Raw genomic sequence first — 25,899 nt, 5'->3', positions numbered from 1 at the left:
CACAAATACATAATCTCCGCAATAAATCTTTTACTCAAAAAGGAACGTTTTTCTTTGACAAATTAAAGCGTCGAATTCAAATAATTCAACTGAGAGGGACCAAATAACTTATGTACTTCCAAAATGGCAGACCCTTTTCGATGCCTACATTAATCTTTGTGAACTAAACATTTCACAATTGTGAAAAAGTCTCTAAATAGAAGACCATTCTATATTTTCTTTTTTTTTAGTTTGCGCCTAATTTATTTGTCAAATTTATTATCTAATGGGAATTTATGTGATTTTGCTATACCTATTTGGACATCAAATAGAATCACCAATTCATCAAAATTTCATGTTTTTTAATAAAAGCTGCCGTCTTATTATAACTAAGTACATAAACTGCAAAATTTCTAATCACTCATGTGGACGATACATGACCTCACTTTACAGCATTAAATATATAAAATAAAACACTTTTTAAAACGCAATCTGTATTCGTTTACAAAATTGTTTTTTAAAGTCTCGCTTGACTCTGAATCCAGTTTGTGAATCGAGACACTCTGGAGTTGACTCCAGGGTACTGAGCTGATGCGCAGCCAACGCCCCACGAGCAGACGCCAACAACTACTCCATTGTGGTAGAGAGGACTGCCAGAGTCACCCTGGCACTGGTCACGACCACCGACGTCCAGCCATCCGGAACACAACATGTTTTCAGTAATGTTCAGGTTTCGGGACCCATATCGAGACTTGCAGAGACCTTGGTTCACTGTCCACAGCTGCACGTGTCGTAGTTGTTCTGAAGGATATCCACCAGACTGGAAAAGTAAAATCAATAAATTAATGTTAAGAAAATTTAAATGTCGTCAAAACATGTACATACTTTAAGTTTAAAACAGAATTAAGTTTTCAACCTGACTGTATCTTTTCTTGTTTTTAATTTCTTAAATTCACACTACTGTGTACATATTGCAGAAGATCGACTAAAGGGTCAGTTCTAACGCTATTGATTATTTTTTAAATGTGTGGAAACGAATAAATTTATTCGCGCCCCTTCAAATAATAAATGCGCAAGTTGCTATCTAGCGACGATCTATAAATCTTAAAAGCGATCTAGATAATAAAAAAATAAATTGTGTTCAAGAAAACTCACAGAAGTAGTGCCCCATCCAGCTGCCCAAACAACTGAATTATCAGGAAGGTTATACGAAGACCCAGCTATTGAAGCAGGTCGAACCACATTTCCATACTCGATGACGTCAGTAGTCCGCAGGATTGACACGTCATAGTCAATGATACGCTGGTTAAACTTCGGATGGATGAAGATGGCAGTCAACGTGTGTACAATCCCACCACTATTGGCAAAGCTTGACCCCACGCGAACACGCCAATTTACAGTTGTATCACCACTGGAAAAAATATTATGTAAGTGAAAATACTGGCTTTTTTGAGGGGGGGAAATCATCCAGTGATTTCTCCTGCCTTGGGTGAGGTGAGGTGAGGTGAGTGAGTATCAAACTCTTACTGACTAAAAACCACCCCACGTTACTACTCCTGCTTTTCGAGCCTCTCTTTCTAACCTCTTTCTCTTGGGGGAGTGAAAGTTTGTATGAAATATTCATCAATTTTCAAGATAGAAAGCTAAAAATTAGTATGTGGACTATTTGTGATTAAAATAATCGTGGATCATTTATTTTATTTTTTTGAACATCTGCCTCCAATTCCTTGAAAAAACACGTATGAAGCCGCGTGTGAAATGTTAGTAAATCTATGAATGAATGAATACTTACTAGGGGCAATGAGCAGCGGTGAGGATAGATCTTCTATTGAGGACTGTTCCACCACAGGACTGGCTGAAGCTCGTCCCGAAGAAAGAATAAAGCAACGCAGCGATAGTTGGATACTGTTCCACTGTTGTCAGGTTTCCTCCAACTATTCTCATAGGATTAGCAGGAACCGCTAAAACAGAAAAATGATATTGTATTAATTTTAAAGGTATTATATAGAAAATCTCTTGGCAATATTTCACAGTTCATCGTTTTAATTTTGTTCTGAAAATATTTATAATGCAGCTTAGTATCATTGGTATAATAATTTAGGTTACAGTGATTCAATATTAATTCAATATCATAGTATTACTAATTTAAATGCAATATTATTACATTAATGTGTATAATTGTGTAAGCTATCGCGGGCGCCCGTGCATTACCGGCCTTTTGGAGGTTAGGAATTTAAAGGTTGTTGGGGAAACTGAAACACAACGCAAGCGTTGTCTCACGTCGGCTTTCTGTAAAGCCGTGGTATCACTTCAGTCGACCCGGCCCATTCGTGCCGAAGCATGGCACTCCCACACTTAAATACTTAATTACGAACACCGTTGTCTATTTTAATATATTATCTTCAGACGTTATTCCAACAAGTAACTAGAACAAAGATATACCTAATGTATAAGTCCGTACATCATTAACAACATTAACCCACTTCTCATACTTGAAATTTTAGGATTTTCTTTAAGTGTTAATTAAATCTTTCAGCTATTATAAACTTTTACGTCCCACATAAAAGGCGAATGTAACGAAGATTATTGTTTATGGTTAATAAAAAACATTTTATAAACATATCTCGCGGCTACAATTTTCATAACTTTTATTAGCCTTTTGAGCTCACTTTAATACCAAGTTTTCTTTTGTTACAGGTACCTATAACATTCAAGGTTTCATCTAAAATTTACTGAAAGTCCTGTGTACGTATTTATGTAAGAAATTTAAGAGTTACCTCAGTTCTTAATGACGGGTAAATATTTTACTGGTTTATCGAGTAAGGGACAATGCATGAAGCAAATACAAAAAGGAGATGTCATAACTGAAATGTCCTTTAACATAATATGTGACAGTTCACAGGGAGTGCGAGGCGTTACAACCACGCCCTCTCTATTTTTCATCTAGTGGTCATATGCTACAAAAACTGCTGCTACAAAGTAGCTGTGCGAAGATGATGCGCCGCTCGAGTATGCAATTTATCGATAGTAGGGAAGCCATGCATTTATGGCACGCATCCATAGTACGCATTTATAGCATGCATCCATAGCACACTAACATAGCACGCATCTTTCCATATAAAAACATAGCTTAGCTGAGTCCGCTCCCACCAGCTAAGTTATATGTATCAATGAATATGATTAGTGGAAACCAAACGCATCCACAGCAACGTAGCATAGCATATCTCTGGTAGAAAAGCACTCTTAAGTGGATGTCACTTATCGTTCAAGTGGACATACTCCTCATATCTCTCAATACTCTCAACTACACTTTATCCAAGGTTTCACTTATTGACAAGTCAAGGCAGGATTACTTATCATAAGTACTTACTTAAAGGATTCTATTGACAGGGTCCCTGACTGATCTGTCGACTATAGATGTGACCACAAAGTTAGTAGACGATACCTTCGCCAATAGGGTTAAATTTGACCTAAGCAATATAATTTAGGTCTCGTCTAAGAACCTACTTATTAAAATAACTACTCAGCAGTAATTCAATATTGCAGAAATATATATGTATAAGTATACTAGCAAACCGAATAAAAATAAAAAACCGAACCAAACGAACTCCGTTTCGTCACCAAAGATTTTCCCTGCTTTCCTGCTGTTCTCTTGAATTTTTCCTGAATTTTCTTACTATAAACCTCACGAAGCCCAAGACTTTTCCAACGAATGCAAAACCGTGGTAATCGATTCGTGCACTCTGGAGTTATAGCGTCAGGAAGGAAAACCCAGCTTATTTTTATATTATAAATACTAACGCAGTTGTGTACTATGTCTGTAAACGCAACCCAAAATACTTGTTCCTAAAACTGAATATATATTACAAAATATCAATTTCAAATTACGCTTAAGTAACCTTATCGTTTTCTAACCCAAGCTCCCATATCCCTAAGCCAAGGAAGCAATCACAACACAAACCGGCTATTACAAAAGATGTAAATGATGCTTTTTATAAAAAAGGGACAGGAAGAAGGAGGTTAGTGGTTCATCCACAGAACGGCACATTAACCCATTTCTTATATCCCTTTATCGTGTTCGAAGAAATTTTGCTTAAAAACACCCCATTGTCGGTCGGTCGGTCTACCTTTATCCTTTATGTTTACTCATTGCAAGCATTTTTACTTCGTAATCTTACATTGTTGAGTTAATTTATAGCTTATCTGTATTATTATAAGAGTGATATTTATTAGTTTTGCTTGAGGTGTGGTTGCAATTTATTTATTGAAGGCGTTTACTTCTATAATGTAGTATTGATTTGTTACAAACTAAACGTTTTCTTTTCATTATAAAACTATCTGTGCCCAAAGCTTGGATCTTTCCATCAAGAGTATTTTGTCTTTCCACATTTTGTCATTTTTTAAACATCCCTGATTTTTAACATAGATTGCAAACAAAATTAATTAAAATTGGTTCAGCTATTGTTGAATTGGTACGGTTGGCGCGGTGGCTGAGCAACTGACTGCTATGCAACGTGTAGCGGGTTCAATTCCTGCACGGAACAACTCTTTGTGTGATCCAAAAATTGTTCTTTTGGGTCTGGGTGTCATGAGCATGTGCACTTGTGTGTTTGTAAACGCACCCACGACACAGAAGAAAATCCTAATGTGGGGCAATGTTTAAAAGAAATAATTTTGATTTATGTAACCGAAATACGTAACAAATATCAATAGCATTAAACAGCAAAGAGTTTACATCAAGAAGATTTAATAAAAATAAAACATGTAATTCTTTACAATACCTGCAGTACTAGCGAAGAACAACACAAATACAACTAAACCTCTCATGTTGCACTCCAGCAATTAAACTTCATTGTCTTTACTGCAAACATCTCTTATATTACCTCCCAGCTATTGATTCTCTTAAGATATCCTGCTATCAGTCAATAGGATAACTTCAAACTAGTAAAGACCTTCAATATCCAACTCAAAGCACTTAAAAGTACTAGATTTTATCTATAGTAATTTACAAATATAATCTTTATAAAGCTGCTATACTATTAAGCCCTTTTATTTCTTATAGGATCTCTGCAAAAGTGTTTAAATTATACCCACTTTTCACATTTTTTTTTATAAGCCGCTTAATACAGATGGTAAACCTATAGCCATGCGTCCAGCACATTTTCAGATACTGTGTTATCTGTATATATAAAAATCAATTGCTGTTCGTTAGTCTGGCTAAACTCTAGAACTGCCGAAACGATTTGGCTAATTTTGGCCCAGAATCATTTGTAGAAGTCCCATAAAGGTTTAAAAGGTGAGACCAAAATGTGTGACGTCTCAAACTCGTATGAAGTTTGCCGGGTCAATTTCGAAAATATTAAAACAATGGTTTATCCTGTCCACTCAGAAATCGAATCCAAAACCAATTTCCCATCAGTCACATTTGCAACCAATTTTATTTTATCATTGTCTAAAGTTACCTGGAGTCAACAAAATATCTATCTTCTATTTCCATTCCCTATCACAAATTTATTACGCTACTGTATGTTATAGTATTAAATTAGATTTGTATAATTACAATATCCCATCATAATCTCGGTATTAAAATATTATCGAATTAATTCATTACGATCAAAATCATGACGCGATTAAATTAAATTTAATTATTATCTACTTAATTATTTGTACCAGCATTGAATTACAAAATAAAGATAACATTATCGCAACTGAATACACGTTAAAATAATTAGTTCTACGTATTTTAAAATTACAACATGGACTGAATTACTCGGCGAAACTGTATAATTATGTATGTCATAAATATCGTATCAGATGACGGCCGTAGACTTCCCAGGGGAGAGGAATGTAATTAACACAACGAAATAATTAATGAAGATCGCGCACTAGGATTACCTGTGTTGTGGGTGCCACTAAATAAACGCAAAAATGTTATAATTAGACGTTCATTATCATGTTAGGAAAGGAATTTACTTAGGACCCCTTCATTCTTACAGTCTTTCCCAAAAGATTACAAAACATACTCAATTTGTGTGAATTACTCATCATCCAGCTACATTATTTATTTTGACTATATTGCCAAGTACAATCAAAATGTTGAAAAATGTAATAAAGTCAGACAAAATAGAGTTAACCTGCTGACATCTTTTAAACGATAAAATGTAAGGTAACAATGGCTATAATGATTTCCGCTAAATAAGCTTAGAATAGGCAGTATGTAAGTAATGGTATAAGCCAGTAAACGAACAGACCTTAGACGTTAGCAGCTTACTGTCGCACATGGAAATCTGAAACACCAGAGACGTTTCAAGTGTGTTGTCGGTAAGAATTTAAGGATTGTTGGGGAATATACGATTGGGAAGATTGGGAAGGAAGGTAATTGGGCCTCCAGTAACCTTACTCACACAACAAAACACAACGCAAGCGTTGTTTCACGTCGGATTTCTGTGAGGCCGTGGTATTACTTTGATGGGGCCGACCCATTCGTGCAGAAGCATGGCTCTTCCACACAAATAAAATAGTAAGACCTTCTACCCTGCGCACGCTCCCTAATTAGCTAGATATCTTCACTCCATCAGTCTTACTCGACGTGACAGCTCGGATCGACATTAAAAACGATCCTTCAAAGCCAAATGCGTAAATCCACCTCCTTTGCGTAATATTTCCACCACGTTGATCGTAGTTACAAGGAAAAGAATCTATCGAACCGTCACACAAAATTCAATTTCACTATTGCCCTTTGATCCACAGTCGAACAAACAAGAACAACTTCTTTCAAAGCAGCTGAGATATTATAAGATACAATTGTGTCATAAGAAAACTATTATAACGTACTCGTATGTTATCTAAGATTATTTACTAGCCCTCAGGCTTGGTATTTGATGTCTATTACAAAGAAGATACTTTCAAACAAAAAGTACATTCCAACCATATTTTTGAGATACCATTTACCCTTTACCCTACTCTGACAGTCGCAAAGGATACTAAGTAAATAGCGCTTACAACATCCAAATGTGAACTCAGACTTATATATAATAAGGTATATATTATATTTATGTGCCTATGTACGTGCTTATTAGCTTTACGTGATTTAATTTTGCAATATGAAGTTGATTCGTAGACTCTTTGAGATATTTTTTCAAATCTGCCATTCTGATATTAAATTTTATATTGATATTAATGTCTGCATCACGTACGCTGAAAACGTTTTATGTTCATGCTTTTAGTATTTGACGCCGTATTTCATGTGAATTTGCTTTTATTATTTGTCTTCTATGCATAAAAAAGTTCGTTTCAGTATAATATTTAAGCAACACGCCTTAAAATTGAGCATGCGCCTGCCGTCCATTTTATTTCCCCCGCACGCCACACATCCGCACAGAATATTGTGAAAATACACACAGGGCGACTTCGTGCAGATATAAATCAATTTGGCAGCGGATAACATTAGTATTCAGTGTGCGTTGAACTCCGCTCTTATCAGAAATTTCACTGACCTTACCTATTATTTGGGAGGATTACAGTAGCCCTTAACTAACGCTATTTGGACATTTGGCCCACTCTGGGGTCACGGCGGCCATGACTTTTTGCCCACCAAAGCTATTGTAAGCCCATTAACACGAGTCACTCATTTAGCCTATTAAGCATTGTCGGTTAATAGACTAAATGAGAACCTCTTGGATTACAGAGAACCTTGCAGATTAATTAATTTGTTACTCGAGGACGACTAAATGCCATCAAAGGTTTATGGAGTTTTGTTATTTTATTTATCGACTGTCTTATAGATCGAGCGGAGCATGAGGTTTCGGTCTTGGTCCTTGGGTTAGCAAAGTAGATTTTAAGTTTATTTTGTCATGACAGTAACACGAGTCTAGATTTTCATGAGACTTATTAGTCTCACTAAACACGTTAACAGTGGGCGTTTTCTACCACATTTTCGTATCCGAAATCCGAATCTAATTACTTAACCAAACACTTAATACCTATTAGACTTAGACCAACAGAATCCCAGGAGAAACTAGATATTGTTATCGGGGTAACATCATAGCATCATATAAGGTAACGCTAGTCGAGTTAACCCACTTCATATACCCAGCTCACTTACGACGCCCCGGGGAAATGATTTAAATATACATAGAAAGAAACTTCACGTATGTTTAGATTGGTCTTTTGATACGGGAATTTAGTTAGAATTTGGTCTTTTGAAAGCAAAAGAAGGTTGTGATTTGATTGCTGTTAAGAACGGAGATAAAAATGTATGAGTTGTTTTAGGTTAGTGTGTGTTATAATTGTGTTGTTTATTCTTTACACATATTATAAATGTGGGTGTGTTGGTGAATGAGTTATGTGTATGTATGTTACTCAATAACGTCAAAACGGCTGCACGGATCGGAGTGAAAATTGGTACAAGAGTAAAGCGAAAGCTAGTTTAAACATATTTTCACTTAAATACGACCATATTCGTAATAGACATGACCATAACAAAGATTTTTACCAAGATATCTTAAAAATATATCTGGTAGCCTATATTTATCACTAAAGGTTTGTTATCAATATTTCACATACTATCCAAAAACCTTATCAGCGCCTACTTGTTTCCTAATCATAATTTAAAACAATATCATGTCACATTATGCTGTCTAGATTACCATATTGGTCAAGTGGCTGCAAAGACGGCTATCGATCAAGGGAATTTGAGTACAATTTTTGGTTCACGCTAATCTAGTTGAGATTTTAGTTTTAAATTTTATCAGTAACTAGAGAACCGCCCCAGCTTCGTATGGATGAAATATTGATGTACAATGCATGTATTATACGTATAAACCTTCCTCATGAATCACTATATCTATTAAGAAACGCATTAAAATCCGTTGCATAGTTTTAAAGATTTAAGCATACAAAGATACATAAGGACAGAGAAAGCTACTTTGTTTTATACTACGTAGTGATAATACGAAGCCTACAATAATAATAAGTTCACCTATATTAAGTGAATCTAAAAACATAACTGGTAAAAAGTAATAAATAATATTGGTACACAACTACACATACAAAACTTACTTTGCGAGTTTATGAGAACAATTACAAATTGGAACGATTTAAATCTTTAATAGATAATATTCGTTCATATTGTATATAACAATTCTCAATTACAATAAAAATGCACACTAGAGCCGGCTTGTCATCGAGTACTACGTATTTAGATAACGATCAAGTGATATTAATCGACATCGCACTAAACAAACTCGGTCAACGACTGCTAGTCACATGACGGTAGCTTATCACGTATCTATGTTTAAAATATTAATTACAATCTATTTTTTAGACCACGACGTTGGCAAGAAAACACATAGCAGACCTGATGGTTACCGAGGCCTATGAACGCTTGCAACACGCGCTTTGGCGACCCTTAAGAAACCTATTGACTAATGGGAAAACCTCGGAATGAACTCATTCCACAATCTTATACTCAATAAGGTGACGTGGCCACCAAATCGCCTGGTGGTAAAAGATAATGTGGCTGATGATAGAGCATGGTTACCTATGAGCAACCTGTTCACTCGAGACTTGAAGACACCCAAGTTGTATTTTGCAGGATACAAAGGCTCCTGCAAGAAGTTTGATTCTTTAGCGGTTCGCAATATACCTAATATGGTATTGTTTGCCACTAACATCTGGATTATATTATGCCTAGACCAATGCAAATTAACACTGTCAATCTGTTGTTTACGTTGGCTCTTTTTGACTGATGATACTTCTTCCGACTATTATTAAAGCATTACCTGCCGAAACAAAACTGTTAAAGGCAAATCCCGCTAAGCGTCGGATACCAGTGACCGACATAGCGGTTATGTATAATATGTAAACGGGGAGGTAGGTAAAAATTGTGTGTGATTTGTCCTCAATACCTGACTTAGGCAATATTTTTCCAAAAACTCGTGTTTGAAGCATCTTATCAAAACCGATCATCAACATATTTTCGTAGAAATGTCCAGTCTCAGTACTGAATCAATTTTTATTTTCTTACCGCATAGATGTTGACTCACCTTTTCAGAGAATAGCAATCATATTGGGAAATGCAATAATATACTGTACTTTTATCAAATAGATAAGATAAAAAAATAACTATAATTTTATTTATCACAACAAAAATGTCTGGAGTTAGTTTTATTTTTGTTCATTCTACAATGAATATTTCAGGAAACATGGTACCATATATGTATATTCGATATTTAATCGAAACCTCTAGAAAATAAATTTTATTTCTGTCAGTCAGTTATTAAATTGATTAAAAGATGGCGCTGAACCATATTCCAGGCAGTTTCGCCTTAATACAAGATACATTTTGAGACGTCGCAACGCTCGTAACCTAAAAAATGTTTATGGCCTACGGTAAATAAAACAGTAGATAGGGCACTTGAAGTAAATATATGAGAATATAAGAACGTCCATTGTCTAACTTATTTAACGAGTCATTATTATCCTTTTGTCTAAGAGTATAATGCGTCATTACCATACCATTAAATAAATTGAGGATATCCAGGGCCAGGGCGTCGTGTTACTGGGAATTAATTTGTCTGGAGAGAACTTATTGTGTCCCCTGGCTTATGTTATTAAAACTCCATTAGAAACCTCAATACGCTGTTTTATTCTATTTTTACTATTTTGCGTCGAGAGGTCACATGTGTGACTATTCCGGAGCTGCGGACTGTCCGGAGCTATGGACTGCCTAGCGGGTTATCGGGGCACCGGGTGGAAAGGCAGGAGTAGGAACGGCGTGGTTTTTAGTCAGTAAGACTCTGACACTCTCGTCTCGCCCAAGACGGTAGAAGCTATTGGATGATTTTCCACCTCTCAAAAAGAAAATGCAACTGTTGTTTTAAGCTGAGTGGAAGACAAAATTTGGAATTGTGCTAGAAGATATATTACAATAGGCTCCTCCCCTCTTACACGGGATTTATAAGTCATAACATAATTGGTGAAAAGTGAATATAGCAGAGTATACGTGCTATTAAAAGGCGTGATATTATGATAATCTGACAATCTAGCATTTTGTTAGCATTCCATACATTCATAAATATTTACTGCCAAGTATTTACACGTCAGTTTATCACGATCTATGTAAAGAGCATGCAACTCTTGTGCAAATATTGAGAACAGATACTGTGGATGATTTATCCACTTTCTTAGCAGTTTATTATCTGTATCAGTACCGTTAACGTGGTTAATTAACAAATGTATTTTAACATACTTATATTATGTTTTAACTTCGAACCAGATTACGATCAGTATTGAGTGTTTTATCAATCTTGTCCTAGAATCTATTGGCCTTGGTACTTATTGAATACATAATTATAAATAATTGTAATAACAATAACAGATGGGTGATCATTGTAACGGCAACACAGCAGAGACTAATGGGTATACGCCAATGGTATTTAAGTTTAAAGGTATGAGTATGACATTATTTTATACTTGCAGAAAATCTTTTGACCTCCATCTTGGGAATACACATCAATTGATATTGATGGTAGAGAATGCCATTTGGCATTAAGCCGCCTATGTACATACAGTGTTAAATATTTAAACAAATCCGTCTTAGTGATCCCTACCTATCTATCTAATTCGATGAAATCGAAAAAATCTACGTTCACTAGATTTAGCTGTGCGTTTCTAGTCAGCCATTCACTACTCAATCACTTGTTACGGATACAAAGGGATGGCAAATGACATTAGACCTTCGACTTCGCTTAGAATGGTTATATTATATTCTTTTTCATTTTTTTTTTTTAAAAAACGTTGTCCCACACTAGGATTTTCTCCTATGTCGTGCAATTACTAAATTATCATCGATGATGACCAACAAACAAGACTGATTCTCGTAATTTTAGTAGTCAGAATCAATCTTTCTAGAAGCATCTATCTAAATATCACAAACTGCTGCACTCAGAGACATTTAATGATTACTTAAACTATTCCTTAGTAACGATTTTGTTCCGATTGCAATTGCTAAAGACTGGGTTAAGTAACCTTAATTAATTAACTTGTCAGTAAGAACTACACAGACAAGAACTATTAAATAATAATTCAAATTTACTTAAATAATACAAAGAATTTTTAACTTTAATACATTCAGAACAATCGAAGATCGTTCTTCAAATTGGACCATAAAATCAGCCAACTTTCCAATTTCTATAATGATTTATTCAATAAAACCCGTTGCACAGCGTAGTAACAACTTGATATCTACATAATCCCTTCAAATTTAATTATACTTGCTGTTATTGGAAATATTCCGTTCCAAATATTAAATAGGTCAATGATAAATTATTAAGCGCTATACCCTTTCTGCATAAAATTAATGATGATGTTGGAGCATTAATTTATTTATTGATAGAGTGCCGTAAATATAATAAACTAGGTAGCTGACCTGGCAAACTTTGTACCACCTCAAACATTTTTTTTCACACCTTTTAAGCCTTCTCTGGATTTATTAGTGGAAGACTAATAATTTATTCAAGATCAAAATTTGCCAAATCCGTACAGCCGTTTTCGAGTTTTAGCGAGACTAACGAACACCAATTGATTTTTATATAAATAGATGTAGTACTGCTAGTATTTACTCGTAATTATGTGTCCAAAAATAATGAATAATGTCGTAAAAGTATATTGATTATTACTATTATATATATGCATTGATTACAAATCAATGCATGATATTACTTTATTGCAATTCAATAAAAAAAAATCATAAAATATTGACTTCATAAAATAAATTTATTTGACACAAATTCATTTAAATAGTATAATTTGTACCTACTACTTATCCAGTTCATTCAATCCTTTGTCTATAAATTGTCTACATAATATAAATCCATCAAAATATACTTTAATATTATTTATCACATCATATAACAATTCAATGACAAATACAGAATTATCTAAACATATTAGTATCAGGTGCAATCAATTGCGCCGAGTTCAAAAACACTTCAAATCATTTTAACCACATTTTTACAGCCCTTTTGTTTACTCATTCACTATCAGTCACATGAACATCTATTACGATAAAGGATAACCTACTTTAAACCCGTATATATAAGATTTCTTTATATGAAAGCCGACAGTTTTCTTTTATTTACAATTGATTAGACGATTAAGAGTGTTGTAAGAGGTTGTGTTGTGAAAATGAAGTTATTATCGGGGCAGGATAAGGAGGGAGGGTCATCAACTCCGTCAGCTGCTGAACAAGGACTTCTGAGAGGTCAGTGGTCCCTCAGGCTATGTCTAGGACATTTATTATGCCTTCCCATTCCCAGTGTTTGGTCTGAACATAACACTCGTAAAGGCCAACTTAATCCTAATCCTAACAAATGACGGCCTAATAAAATGAAATGTTCATGTACATTAGACGACTATATTTTGAGAGAAAAGCCGCTTTGCTCTTTGTAAATGTTTAGCACATTCAACGTTATTATTGCTTCAGTCACATTTATAAATAATTTTATTGTTAACCCAAAAAAAGAAACATAATTCGCTATATTTACCTAACTGCCGTATGCAGAGACATTTAATGATTATTTAAACTATACTTTAGTAACGATTTTGTTATGAACACAATTGCTAAAGACTGGGTTAAGCAGCCATTAAATTACTCTAAGTACGGCGATAAGACTTAAAGCCGGTATTTCTCTTAATATCCATAAACATACACATACCTTAACGCAGATTTTAACGTGATATTAATTACTAGAGCGTTATAAGAAAGTGTTTAGTACAATGCTTGTACATCAATAAATACATTTCTTTTAATTAAATTAATTAATGATATTGATCAAAGATGTCTGCCTGATACCGTGACTGATTAAATCAAAGTTATTCGTACATTGACTGGCTGATGTTTTGCTGATTTTATCAATTCCTAGTACGTATAAAGTTGCAAATAAATGCGACCGATTTTTTATATATACATTAAGTACCCAGTTCATAGCTACTAAACCTCCTTTACATAGTCTTCACCTTTCATAGCTTGGCAGATGGGTTGAAGACGTTAAGGATACTTTTCCACCAGAAATGTGCTATGCGTCGTTGCTGTGGATGTGTTTAGATTCCACCAATCATATTATTGGGGCAAATAGCTTAGCACTAATTTTATACACTGTTTTTATATGGAAAGATCCGTGATATGGATGTGAGCTATGGATGCAACTTGCATTTGGCCACAGCGCATCTTCATAGCACATCTTACTCGCACCGCTACATAGCTTAGTATCCGTGGAAACAGTCACATAGTTTCACAGCTTAGCTTATATACTAGCAGCATATAGCACATCTCTGGTGGAAAGGCACCCTGAAAGATTCGGGTCTATCAAAGAGTACCGCGGTCCTACCAAACATTATTTCTAGTGTCTTAATCGGCTCATACGACACCCACGAAAAGAGTAAGAATGCTGCCGTCATCACACGGCGTGTCACTATCACACCATAAACACATACTGACTGATCATTTTATTTGGTAAAAACACGGTTTAAACTTCAACCTAGTTGGGAGACAGCCAGGGAAACATTAGCTGTTTCTCACTACATTTGTCTTCACATATTTCAAATTCAGATTCATTTTACAACTATTTTGAGGATTGATTTATCTTCCCGATTTAACTTCAACCGCTCAAAATGTTTTGAAAGATTACTATGAAATAAGTTGTGGCACTATTTTCTTACTCAGTCTTAGTATTTTCACATGATGCATGAACGATCAAAGGCTGCTTCTGCATGAAACAAAACTTAATACCTATCTTAGGTAATAAATATTTTTATTTAGTGTACCTTTAACAAAATAATAATCTCTTAAAACAATCATTTTGATCTTAAATGTTGTTTCTAAAACGCTTTGCAATTTATTTGGCAGCTACTAGGTACGAAAGTGAGTCTTATCACCCTTCAAACTAGACTGCTTATCAATTGTATTATAAAATTAATCCTTAATTACAACCTGCCGACAGAGTTATTATGTTTTGAATTTGCGATATTAAAGTGATAACGTATTTTTCGCGAAGTAGTATAGGCTATAAAAGCAAGCCGCTCCCTTATTTGTCGGCCACTACTCAAAGAAATGTAGGTAATCGATAAAGAATCAGTGTCGATTCAGAAATTGAATGACGCATTAACATATCAGAATTTGGTGTTAGTGTTGCGTTGATAGACAAATATATCGAGAGTGAATATAGGTACTATGTAGTTTTATGCGTTTTTATCATATCTTTATAACTTATTTCCTAGTTTAAAATAAAATTCTAGTAAGACAACTCTCCATCTAAAGGTAAGCACATTCCGTATTGCTGATGATGCGATGCGTACGATGCGGATCAGTGGACGCAGTTGTATGAGTTTCTATACAAGACAAACTAAAATCCGTTGCGTGCGGTGCGTGCAATGCGTACGATGCGGGCCTGTGGACGCGTACCTTAAACATCATTATGACTTAACACCTTCTATCTCGGAATTATTACGTTATTGCGAAAAATATAATATGAATATCATATCACAGCTAAATTCGTTTATCCAGCACAAAATGGTCGGAAAACAAGAAATGCTCGTCATGTAATTAAACGTTATTGTGTTTTGGAACATACATTCTGCTTGCAAGCTGTTACGTCGACTTAGCTTCATGTCATTTTGCTCTGCTCTGTCACTCCCGACATATGAAATGCTCTAAATTAAAATTGCTTCGGACAAGCGCTTTTAGATGATACGTTTGGTCAAATCTGATATGAAATTTTATTTATAGTACTAGTTTAGAGTACATTTTAGTTGGGGTATATATTTTTAGATTTTATCAAAGAATGAAATGTTTCTGGGATAAGTAGTATGATATTGTATTTGCATAGTTTGCAGAAATCAACATCTAGACAAAAAGTACACAATCGTGAAATGTAAAAAAAACTGAATGAAAATATTATGTAGCGATCTGTACCCTTAGTACGAGTTTGCTTTACGTTTATAGTAATCGAAACGAGAACGCGTTCGCTCTGATTGCCCGGTTCGAATACACCAACCAATCAAAGCATCGAACGCGCTCTCGTTTCGTTTTCGTTCAACGTAAAGCAAACTTGTTCTAAGGGTACTTAGAACTGATCTGAGGAGTGATAAAATTACAAGAAAAAATATTTGATAAGAAAAACATGTGTTTATACCATACACTCCTTCATCACTGTCGTGTATCTATAACTGCAGTGACATAACAATTAACTTATGAGGTCAATTGAAAATTAGATCGTATATCTATAATTACTACGATCGCTAATCGCTCAACATAAATAGTTGATCTGTTCAAACCAATTAGGAGTATGTCGCCTATGATTAATAACTGCAACGGTCGGTCGGTACATTCATTAAGCAACTGACTGATTGCCGCATCCACTATAATGGCCTCCACTCGTTTGTCGGTTATTTGAATGTTCAATGAAAGTGTTCGTGTCAGCGCTTTGATGGTAAACACAGGACTTAATGATAGATTGATAATTATGTTTACTATTCATTAACGTATTCGTACTCACCCCTTATTACGTGGGACTTATAACATAAATGGTAAAAAGTGGATGTACATTGTACATTGCAAGGGTAGCTCGCCGCCCGACCAGAACCAGACCCGTGCGTGCGGCACGTCGCGTTCTGCCCTCAAAGAGCCATCAGACAACCACAGATGGGGCCCAGTAGGGCTGATCCTGATCTGGAGCTGCGGACTACCTAGCGGGTTTACAGAGGCTCCGGCTCGAAAAGTAGGAGTAGGAACGGGGTGATAAGAGTCTGACATTCCCTCTCGTCTCGCCCAAGGCGGGAGAAGTCATTGGATGATTTTCCCCCTCAAAAAAAAAGCATTACGTGTGGTAATGTGCACCTCTGCCTACCCTTTCGGGATAAAAAGGCGAGACATTATATTGTAATATTTTACTGTAATTACATAATATCCGTACAGAATATTCCATGACGCACATCACTGCACCACTAATTACACACAGTCTAATGGACTTCACGTTAGTTGAGCCAGTCCAATTAATGTAGTCTAATGCATAAAGTTATTAGGTGCAACGTTTAGATGGACGAATGGCTTTCAAAACTAATTGACTCATCGCTTTCAGTTGAACTAATTAACGTAACCTATTTAATCGGTATTTTATGTTAAATGTATATTCTGGTTCTAATCATAATTGTCATCATTCACTGGAATATGTTGACTAACTATAAAACACAGAAAGAGATTTGCAAGATATTTATAAGTTGTACCTACTTTTTTAAAATGCAGTTTGCAGTAAAGCTAGAATCAAGAAGCTCCATTCGTTTCGAACTGAAATTTGTAAATGCTATTGCCCGGAAAAGTACTAAATCTGGTAGTAGCGATATAACGTAAATAAAAATAATATACAAACATCTAATATTACAACCCAAAATAATATTATTTTCACAGAAATATTTTTGTATCTATTTTCAAGAAAAATCACGGTTCTCCGTAATTTTATGAGATCGGTAAAAAATGGAAGAAAATTACGAAAGGTCTACACAAACGGAAATTACGAAATTATAAAGGTTCCCTCAGTGACGGAGGGCTCGGAGGGCTCGGAGGAAGTTTGTTACGTCATATAAAAATATGATCGAGATCGGGATCACTTGACGTTTTTGTGACGTCGATACCGGAAGAAATTTCTGGAAATTACAGAATAAAATATTCATTTAAAGAACTCCTCGTAGTTGTTGAAGTTTTATTTTGATTCGTTTCAGTGGGTTTACGAGCTTGGTTTTTATTATAGTGGAACTACATTAAACCTGTTTACTGGAAAATTGGACAGACAGACATAAAACTTGTGGAAAGCTGAAATGCAAGTCCAGTTGTTAAAAATTTTAGACTAACCAAAAAATTGTGCATCATTATTTTTACTAGGTAAAACATCACGTTACGGACAATAGGAGCAGCGGGTGAAACTACGCAGTAGCAGCTATTAGTAGATAAATTGTATTCCTATAATGTGTAGATATATACGATGCCTTAATTACACTAGGGCTAAAACGGTTCTTGTAATTAAAAGCACACCTAGGGTGTTTGGAATGTTAGGGAGGGCTCACGAAATATTTTAAGCAAAATACCTTTTCTAACATTCTTAGGCATTCATCGGTGAAATGTATTTAAACAAATATTTGGATGTTTCCCTTTACTATCACATGTAATAAATCTTTTAATTTATCCTTTTCTACTTCCTGCCCCTACTAAGTAACTTAGGAGCCACGTAATATTCTTTTTTACTCATTACGACCTTATGACTTCATCCTACAACTTTCTATTTCATATCACAGATATTGTTTAACTAATAATTCAATAATATTTTGTTTCATTCGGGCATAATATATATTTTGTTTCACTGTTAAGCTTGAAGTCGCTCGACTGACTAGTTTTTGATCATTTACCTGAATAGCATAGATAGTAACCATATTTTTTGGAAGTTTGTACTTTCAAAAAGTTCGACGACTACTTGGATAGAGCACAGCCCCAGGGAATGATAGAAGTGGCATGGTAATTGCTCCATGGAAAACCGTAAGAAAAAGGATTGCCATTTTATTAAAATAATACCACGACAAAGACTTGCTTTCCCTCAGGATATTAAAGCAGAAATAACAGTCGTTCGGAGCGAAATCAATATCTTATATTCTCATAAAATTTCCAAGGAACCACTCTTTGCTTTTAACTCAATAATTCACAGTGAAAAATGTTTGGAATATAACAGTACGTTCCACCTTTTGTTCCTTTGTTCAGTTCGACTTACCAACTATTCTATATAGTTTTACAATCACATTACGTACGGACAATGCGCTTAGATTTACTTAGTGTAAGTACAACACGTATTGTTATACTTTCCAAGTCACAAAGTTTGTACAGAACCCTACTTTGGTCTGTTGCTTTTAGAACACAAAGTTACTTGTAAGACGATAAGTATTACACAATGCACATAGGTAAAGTTAGTTACCGCTTATATTCATTATTATGGATGTAAAATCTTCACACATCACATCTCAAGCTTATAAGTTGGCCACTGCTGACTAGAGTCCTCTTCTCACAAATTCGTTAAATTATAATAGTTAAATTATATCTTGTTGTCATCAAAATATTTTATTTTACTTGTTATAAAATATTGACTTCATAGTTCACTTTACGACTGTCCGAATGACACGGTCAGAAATATTTATTCCTCAAGATCATTTAATTTTTTACGTTTACAACAGTTATAATAAATTATAAAATTTTGAGAAACTGGATACTATACTTTTACACATTTTTATAGTTACTTTCAATATCTAACAAGAGGTAACAAAGCAACTATCTACGTTCTATGCTATATACTTAATAGATGTACTTATGTACTGCGTTCGATGTTAGAGACTCCGCCAATGCTAACAGCAGCTTCACCGAGCGCTGCGAGGTTATACCCTAATGAGCGAGCAACAAAGGAAACCCCCGCCTGTCAAATTAAGCTGACCCACCTCCGACTCAATTGTTATTCCGTTTGAAGCAAAATCGTTGATTACATTATTCCCGATAGTAAATCCCGATGAATGAAGCTGAATTTGTTGAACATTTCAACGTCTTGAACTTAATTTTATTTCGTTGTTTTGGTCACGGATTGCTTTGTCGATCGAGATCTATGTACGGTACTAGATTTTATGTCATTATTTCCATAGAAATAAATAATACAAAATAAGATGAAATTATGTTCTACGCCTTTTTAGAAGAACTAAACTAATTTTGTTTTAAACGTTGCCCCACACGCATTTCTCCTGGGTGCTTTTACAATAATACAATTTTACATTCACATGACACCCAGACCAACAATTTGTGGATCACACAAAGAGTTGTTCAATTCGACAACCGAACCCGTTATACGTTGCATGGCAGCCTAGGCACCGCGCCAACCGTGCAGTCAAGTCAAACGAAGTGATATTACGAGGCAGTCCGCAAGGAACCGGTCCGAAAAGTAGTCACTGCGAGGGAGATACAAGTGATCTTCTGCCTGTCATAGCATTAATTTCCATAAAGTCCAAACCAAAAACTCTATATCGAAAATCTTCCTCATTTAAACAACAACTCCTATTCAGACACGTATAACAAAGGCTATAACAGTTCTCAGTAAAGATCCGCCCCGTTTATTTTACACGCAACTCCCGAGACGAGTATTAAATAAACTACAAAACAAACTTTGTCTACACACTTCAAGTTAGAATCCACGTCGGAAATATTAGTATGCCGTAGTTTCGCGAAATAAAGTTATTAAGACATTCCAAGTTAACGGGAACCAGTAAGTGTGGAACTAATTCTCCTAGTTATTGAAATGTTCAAGCTCAAAGCATAATAAAAGAGTTACGTTAGCCTAACGGGCCTGTTATGAGAACTGAAGCCAAAACTTGGTTCAGTCGTTGATCGATTGGACTTTAGAACGATTTATCGATCAAATTCTAGTAACTTGTTATCATACAATTTTGTTATTATACAATCTTCACTAGTACCTTACCAAAAATATACAACATTATAACAACTAAAAACTTAACGTTTCAAATAGTGTATTCGACCTATTCACGGATTCTAAAGAGAAGGTGGATTTTTTGGCTTAGTGCGATTTTCCAAAATATTTTTATCAATATTAGCTTGGATTATAGGCAAATAGCGAACATGTGGCGTGAATTCAGATATTTTTATCTGAACTTGGAAAAATGCCAGTTTAAATTATTTGGTTCAGAATTAAATTTCAACTTACTCAATAATAGTCTTTCTTAATCTTCTGGAAAGATTAAATAATAGCGTTAAACGATTTCTGATTGCTTTTAATGTACCAATCTACAAACGACTGACACATTTTGCTGCAAAAAAGTACTTACTTCTGTAAAAAATCACAATATCTCTCTTTTTCTTTTTATATTCGTCTTATTATACTCTACGTTGTACGTTTGTATTTTTATAAAAATCATAATTATACTTCAGCCAACGATTGTACAGTCTTTCTATTCATAAACCCAGTATTTTCACAAGAATTTATATTCCAACACTGCAAGTCATAGTTCACAAGTACGCCTCCATTGTCCAGTCAACTTGGAAAACAAAATGGCGGCTGGCTCGAAGCAAATGCAGGGTTAATGATCAACTTAACCCTTCGCAGTAAATAAGCACGTCTAGCCTGCTGACAGCCGCGGCCGTGTAAGAAATAGCCTGACTTTACTCGGGCTAACTAGATAAGTTGCAACGAAGTGAAGTTGTGCTGTTTTTTATGTCATTAGTGTACACTTCTTTCTCTAGCTTCTTTTAAAAAATACACTACTAAGTTAGTATTGTAGTTCGTATTTTACACAGTTTCATCGATATTTTTAATTGAGTTCTGTGGTATGGAATACGACTCCGCTCGCTAACGAGCGCGTGGTTATGCATCCGATTCATGAAACGAGCAAAAAGGGAATTGGTTTTTGTTAATAATGTGAGCCGAAATTGCAGTTCTCCCTTCCATCGGTCTACTGAAAGTGATTATAGGGAATCGAGGTATTTTTATTGCGAATGTTATTTATTTTTTGCTCCATCAAATCTTTTCTTTGCTTTTTCTTGCTTCAAAGATACGCAACATGGCTTACTCAATATCCTTACATTATGATTGAATGTTAGCAGTCCCACGTTGGGCGCCATTAAGGCGGTCGCTACACTACCCACAATTTCTTATTTTCCGACTTCTTACACAGAGGAAATGTGCTAGCTATATTTTTAGTCCCACAAACAGTAAGGACAAAGTTATTTTTACTATTATACATTATATCGATTACTGTAAAAGTAACAGATTACATTCCTCTAATAAATGCTATAAATTCACATTTCTATAAATAAATGCTACAGACTTCCCAAAAATTCGATGTTTATTTATATTTACATTACCTATAAATAGATCGTAAACAAGACATTTTTACATCCACTCAAAGATTATGACACGGCCACCTGAGAGCCAATCGCGGTACCTGTCAAAACATTGTTCCTCCTACGTCCGCAGGCGTTAAGGATAATTTGAGGGTCAACAAAAGAATTTCCTCACATAGACAAATAGACAATAGACTACTTTACTCGTAGATAGAGTTACCGGGGATAAGGGAGTGGAGTATGAGCGATCGCGATGGATATTAGGCGTAGGATAATGTGTTACCGCACTGTTTTAGGGGACTGACCCACATATTTATTCGGATTTTCGTGTGAGGGTCAGAAACAAAGTGCGGCTGATACACTAATAATTTCTACGTAAATGAATTTCATAACTCGATGTTATTAAGGTTCATTGTGTGTCAACTAATTGTTTTCTAGAACTGTACACTTTAATGGGTCTTCTTTGCGAAGTGACTCTTTTAAAATGTACCACCTGATGTTTAAATCAACATGACAAATCAAAGTCATAAGCTAAAATATAATCACGTTTGTGACTACAGTCGAATTATATTAAGAAACTCGTAATAATAAATTTCACCAAAAAGTACGAAATAATTTCGATGACAAATTAAAAAAATATTCTTACCCGCAAATATAAGACTTTCTCTATTTTCTCGTTAATTTCGCTTTTCGTCGCAAACGTCGTGAATGTCGCAAATTCGCTAGACTCGCAACAATATTGTGTTCGAGAAAGTTGAGAATTAGTGGCGGCGCGCGATTCAGCAGTTAACCACTGCTCGTTTAATTTACTGGCCGTTCTTTTTGCTAAAAATAGGTTTGTTCGTCCGACGTTTATTGCCAAAGTAGTTTACTAAACTTTAGCGGTATGAAAGGCCAAATGAGTTGGTGAACTGCCGCTGAAACAGCAAAATACAGATAGAAAACTAATATCTGAACCATTTTTATAAACCATAAATGAAATGTTTGCTCAATAAGTGAAATTCAATTAGGTTTGTGATTGCGCTGCAATAACTGCCAAAACTTTATAGTGGGGCTCAATGTGGGGCAATAGATTTTAATATGCATTCTAAGAACCTAACATAAGATTTATCCATTCTAAACGACAAGTAACTATACTGATTTCTACCGAACGGGTTTCCGGTAAACCCGGATCCGGCTCAAAGGGCCGAAGTAGGAACGGAGTGGTCTTTTAGACATTAAGAGTCTGGCACTCCCTCTCGCCTCTCCCAAAGCGGGAGAGAAATTGTATGATTTTCCTTCGCTTAAAAACTACACTGATTAACCATATACAAAAATTGGTAACCAACAAAAAAATACCTTAAAGTATTCTACAAAACAAAACATTAAGCTGATACTGAAGAAAAGACGCAAAGCTGCCTCGTTAAAGTTACAGCCTTCTCATGAAGAAACAATACAAATAAATGCGCCAACATCTCCACAATACTTAACAAATGAACGTTGAATTCCCTGCCTCGAACAACCGTCTGCAATGCGTTGCCTTTGCCACTAATTAAACGGTTCACACTGGTATTAAAAAAACTTAATGAAGTAACTTGCTGCGAATGGCTGTTTCACAATAGCTATGAGATAATTATGGGCGCCTGTTAAAAATGTAGCTGTTATCAGTAGCGTAGCAGATAATAGTGAATATTATTTTTTGTACTCTATTGTTCTTAAGTATGAGTATTTTTTGAAACGAAATGCAAATTTATTACCTGATTTTACAAAATAATACAATATTTTGATTTTTTATAAATCATTTTTGTAGATGTCTGATTTGCAATATTTTAATGATTGACAAATACGACTTGTTTCTTAGTCTAAATTTCTGTTAGCTGCAGATAATATAAATAATTAACTTTTCTTAAACCAATCCATAAAAGCAACTAATTGAACTGAACTAAACTACTAAATCATTGAGGCACTCGCTTTTACATTTTAAATTGAGTAACATTTTACGCTAAAATTTTATTCAAAACTCTCGACACAATTTTATACTGTGCAACGTTTAAAATGTCAATGTTGCCTCAAAGGCTTTGTGTGCAAGTCTGATTTAATATTTTAATATTCTAAACACATTCGTAGTAAAGGAAAAATTCACGGCAGAACACGCTACGTCAAGCGCTACGCTTTGAGCTACGGCGTAGTCCGTAGCGCTACGACCGACGTAGCCGAACATATTTAGCAGCTTTGCGCTTTAATCTCCTTAACGGATTATTGTTTGTAATAACTGTAAAAGTAATTTAACCCAAATTCATCTCCATTATGGAACATTCGACCCTTTTGTATAATTTACATATTTTATTTTCACAACCCTTCGAATAGTGGCCTATTTTCGTATAAGTCAGTGAATTTGCTGTATCTTCATCGTTGACCCAATAAAAACTGTTTGATAAATGTTAATCGCAGACACTGAAGTGATTAATGGTCTAACTTTGACATAGTGATAGCCAAAATTATATAAATTTTCGCCTTCGTCGGATAATTACTTAATTTTCTTAAAAGTTAATCAGGGTTATAAAGGACGAATAAACTAACAAAATTTTTAACTTTATTAAATTAAAGTAAATACTATTTGTTTAAAATAATTTCAAGTATAATAAATACCTGTACAACTAAGGAAATCTGTAACTGACCTGAGTTCGTATCCTTTATTAAGTATCACTGGTCATATCATTGATCACATTAAAAAAGAGAAGATATGTCATTCGTTTCGACTAAATGATCAAAAATGGAACAGAACACATACAAACACACATAAACAAACATATTACAACTACTAAACTACAGCATTAATGTACCAAATTAATTAAAAACGTTTTACATAAAAAAGCGATACGCCATTTTTAATTTCCTTCACTACGCAGCTTATACCCGTCACAGCCTGTCTATTAAAACGTTATTTCAATCAATCTTGTGTAAAACACATGGATTTTTTACTTTGTCACCGTTATGACGTCACAACGCTTTGAAAACTCCATGCAATACGTTTATGTCAACGGTTTTGTCGCAAAAGCGATTTCCAGCTTTACGATAGTCATATAAATTGTTCCATAGAACGTCATAATTTTAATGCTTGTAACATCACGTGTTTGAATATCTTTTTAATAATAAAATTCTTAATTGACAGAGCAACTGGTCTCATTTAGGTACGTACAAATTTACAACAACACGGGGGCGAAGCCGTTCCAGGAGTTAGTGAATAAAAACTAAATAATTAACTATTAAAATCTTTAGATACAAGAAACTGTAACTAGAGATAAAGAGGTATAACATAGGGATAAAGTTAAATTAAAGCGTTACCGTTAATAAGTTGAGTGTAACTGTACCGCTGTAAACTAATCAGATTGTTAGTGAAACCGCATTTGAGTGAGAAACACAATTCGGTCTAATCTCATATTGGTTAACCGAAAATGAGATTAAGTTTCACTCATTTTGTGTTTAATCTGCTTACATTCTGTTGTTACGCGAGGCATTATAATTTGTTCCAAATTTTGTTATCTTTACTTTCACATTCAACATCCTATAAGTGTCCATTGCTGACTTCTTCTCACACAGAAAAGATTTGAGCATCAATCACCATGCTTGCTCAATGCAGGTAGGTGATTTTAAACTTCTAACTAAAAATTATAAGCCAAGGTTTCCTCACGACTTGCCTACCACCAGTATTTTGAATTTTGAAATTATACCGTACCTAATACATTCACAGAATTACATAAAAACTGCTACAAAATAAAATAAAAACTACAGAACTAACTAATGCTCCAGCGAATACAAAGAAAATACTTTATTTGCGACAGTACCAACAAGATATATGCAAGCACTCGTGAGATACATTACGTTATTACATTAGCATGTACAATCGCAAACAAAAATGGAATATTGAACAGGATTTTCACTTCAACAATTTCATTGTGACGGAAAAAAAATCTGTCATCACAGAATACTTTGGCTAGTACAGAATTTAT

At 34.8% G+C, this 25,899-nt stretch overlaps 2 protein-coding genes across 11 annotated transcripts in view; one reads left to right on the top strand and one right to left on the bottom strand.

Annotated features, from left to right (window-relative positions):
- The window catches only part of LOC118274591 (solute carrier family 12 member 6), a 511,128-nt gene that overhangs the window by 409,119 nt on the left and 76,110 nt on the right, over window positions 1-25,899 (top strand). Inside the window, exon 1 of one of the 10 annotated variants that reach the window (XM_050698919.1) lies at window positions 11,194-11,429. The exons of 8 other annotated variants lie outside the window; for them this stretch is intronic. In XM_050698919.1, coding sequence (XP_050554876.1) covers window positions 11,360-11,429 — 70 coding nt within the window. In that variant the 5' untranslated portion in view covers window positions 11,194-11,359. Of the gene's footprint in view, window positions 1-11,193; window positions 11,430-13,082; window positions 13,244-25,899 lie in introns of those variants that run through there. One more of the 10 variants, XM_050698918.1, reaches the window with a different exon arrangement.
- On the bottom strand, window positions 321-4,920 carry LOC118274649 (trypsin, alkaline C-like). Its single transcript, XM_035592291.2, has 4 exons — window positions 4,761-4,920; window positions 1,772-1,940; window positions 1,135-1,390; window positions 321-799 (listed from the first exon to the last, which is right to left on the bottom strand). The coding sequence occupies exons 1-4, from the start codon at window positions 4,804-4,806 to the stop codon at window positions 497-499; spliced, it is 774 nt and encodes a 257-aa protein (XP_035448184.2). The 5' UTR covers window positions 4,807-4,920; the 3' UTR covers window positions 321-496.

This window comes from Spodoptera frugiperda, chromosome 15 (assembly GCF_023101765.2).
Source record: "Spodoptera frugiperda isolate SF20-4 chromosome 15, AGI-APGP_CSIRO_Sfru_2.0, whole genome shotgun sequence".
Lineage (NCBI taxonomy): Eukaryota > Metazoa > Arthropoda > Insecta > Lepidoptera > Noctuidae > Spodoptera > Spodoptera frugiperda.
This window is presented reverse-complemented; position numbering and strand designations above follow the sequence as displayed.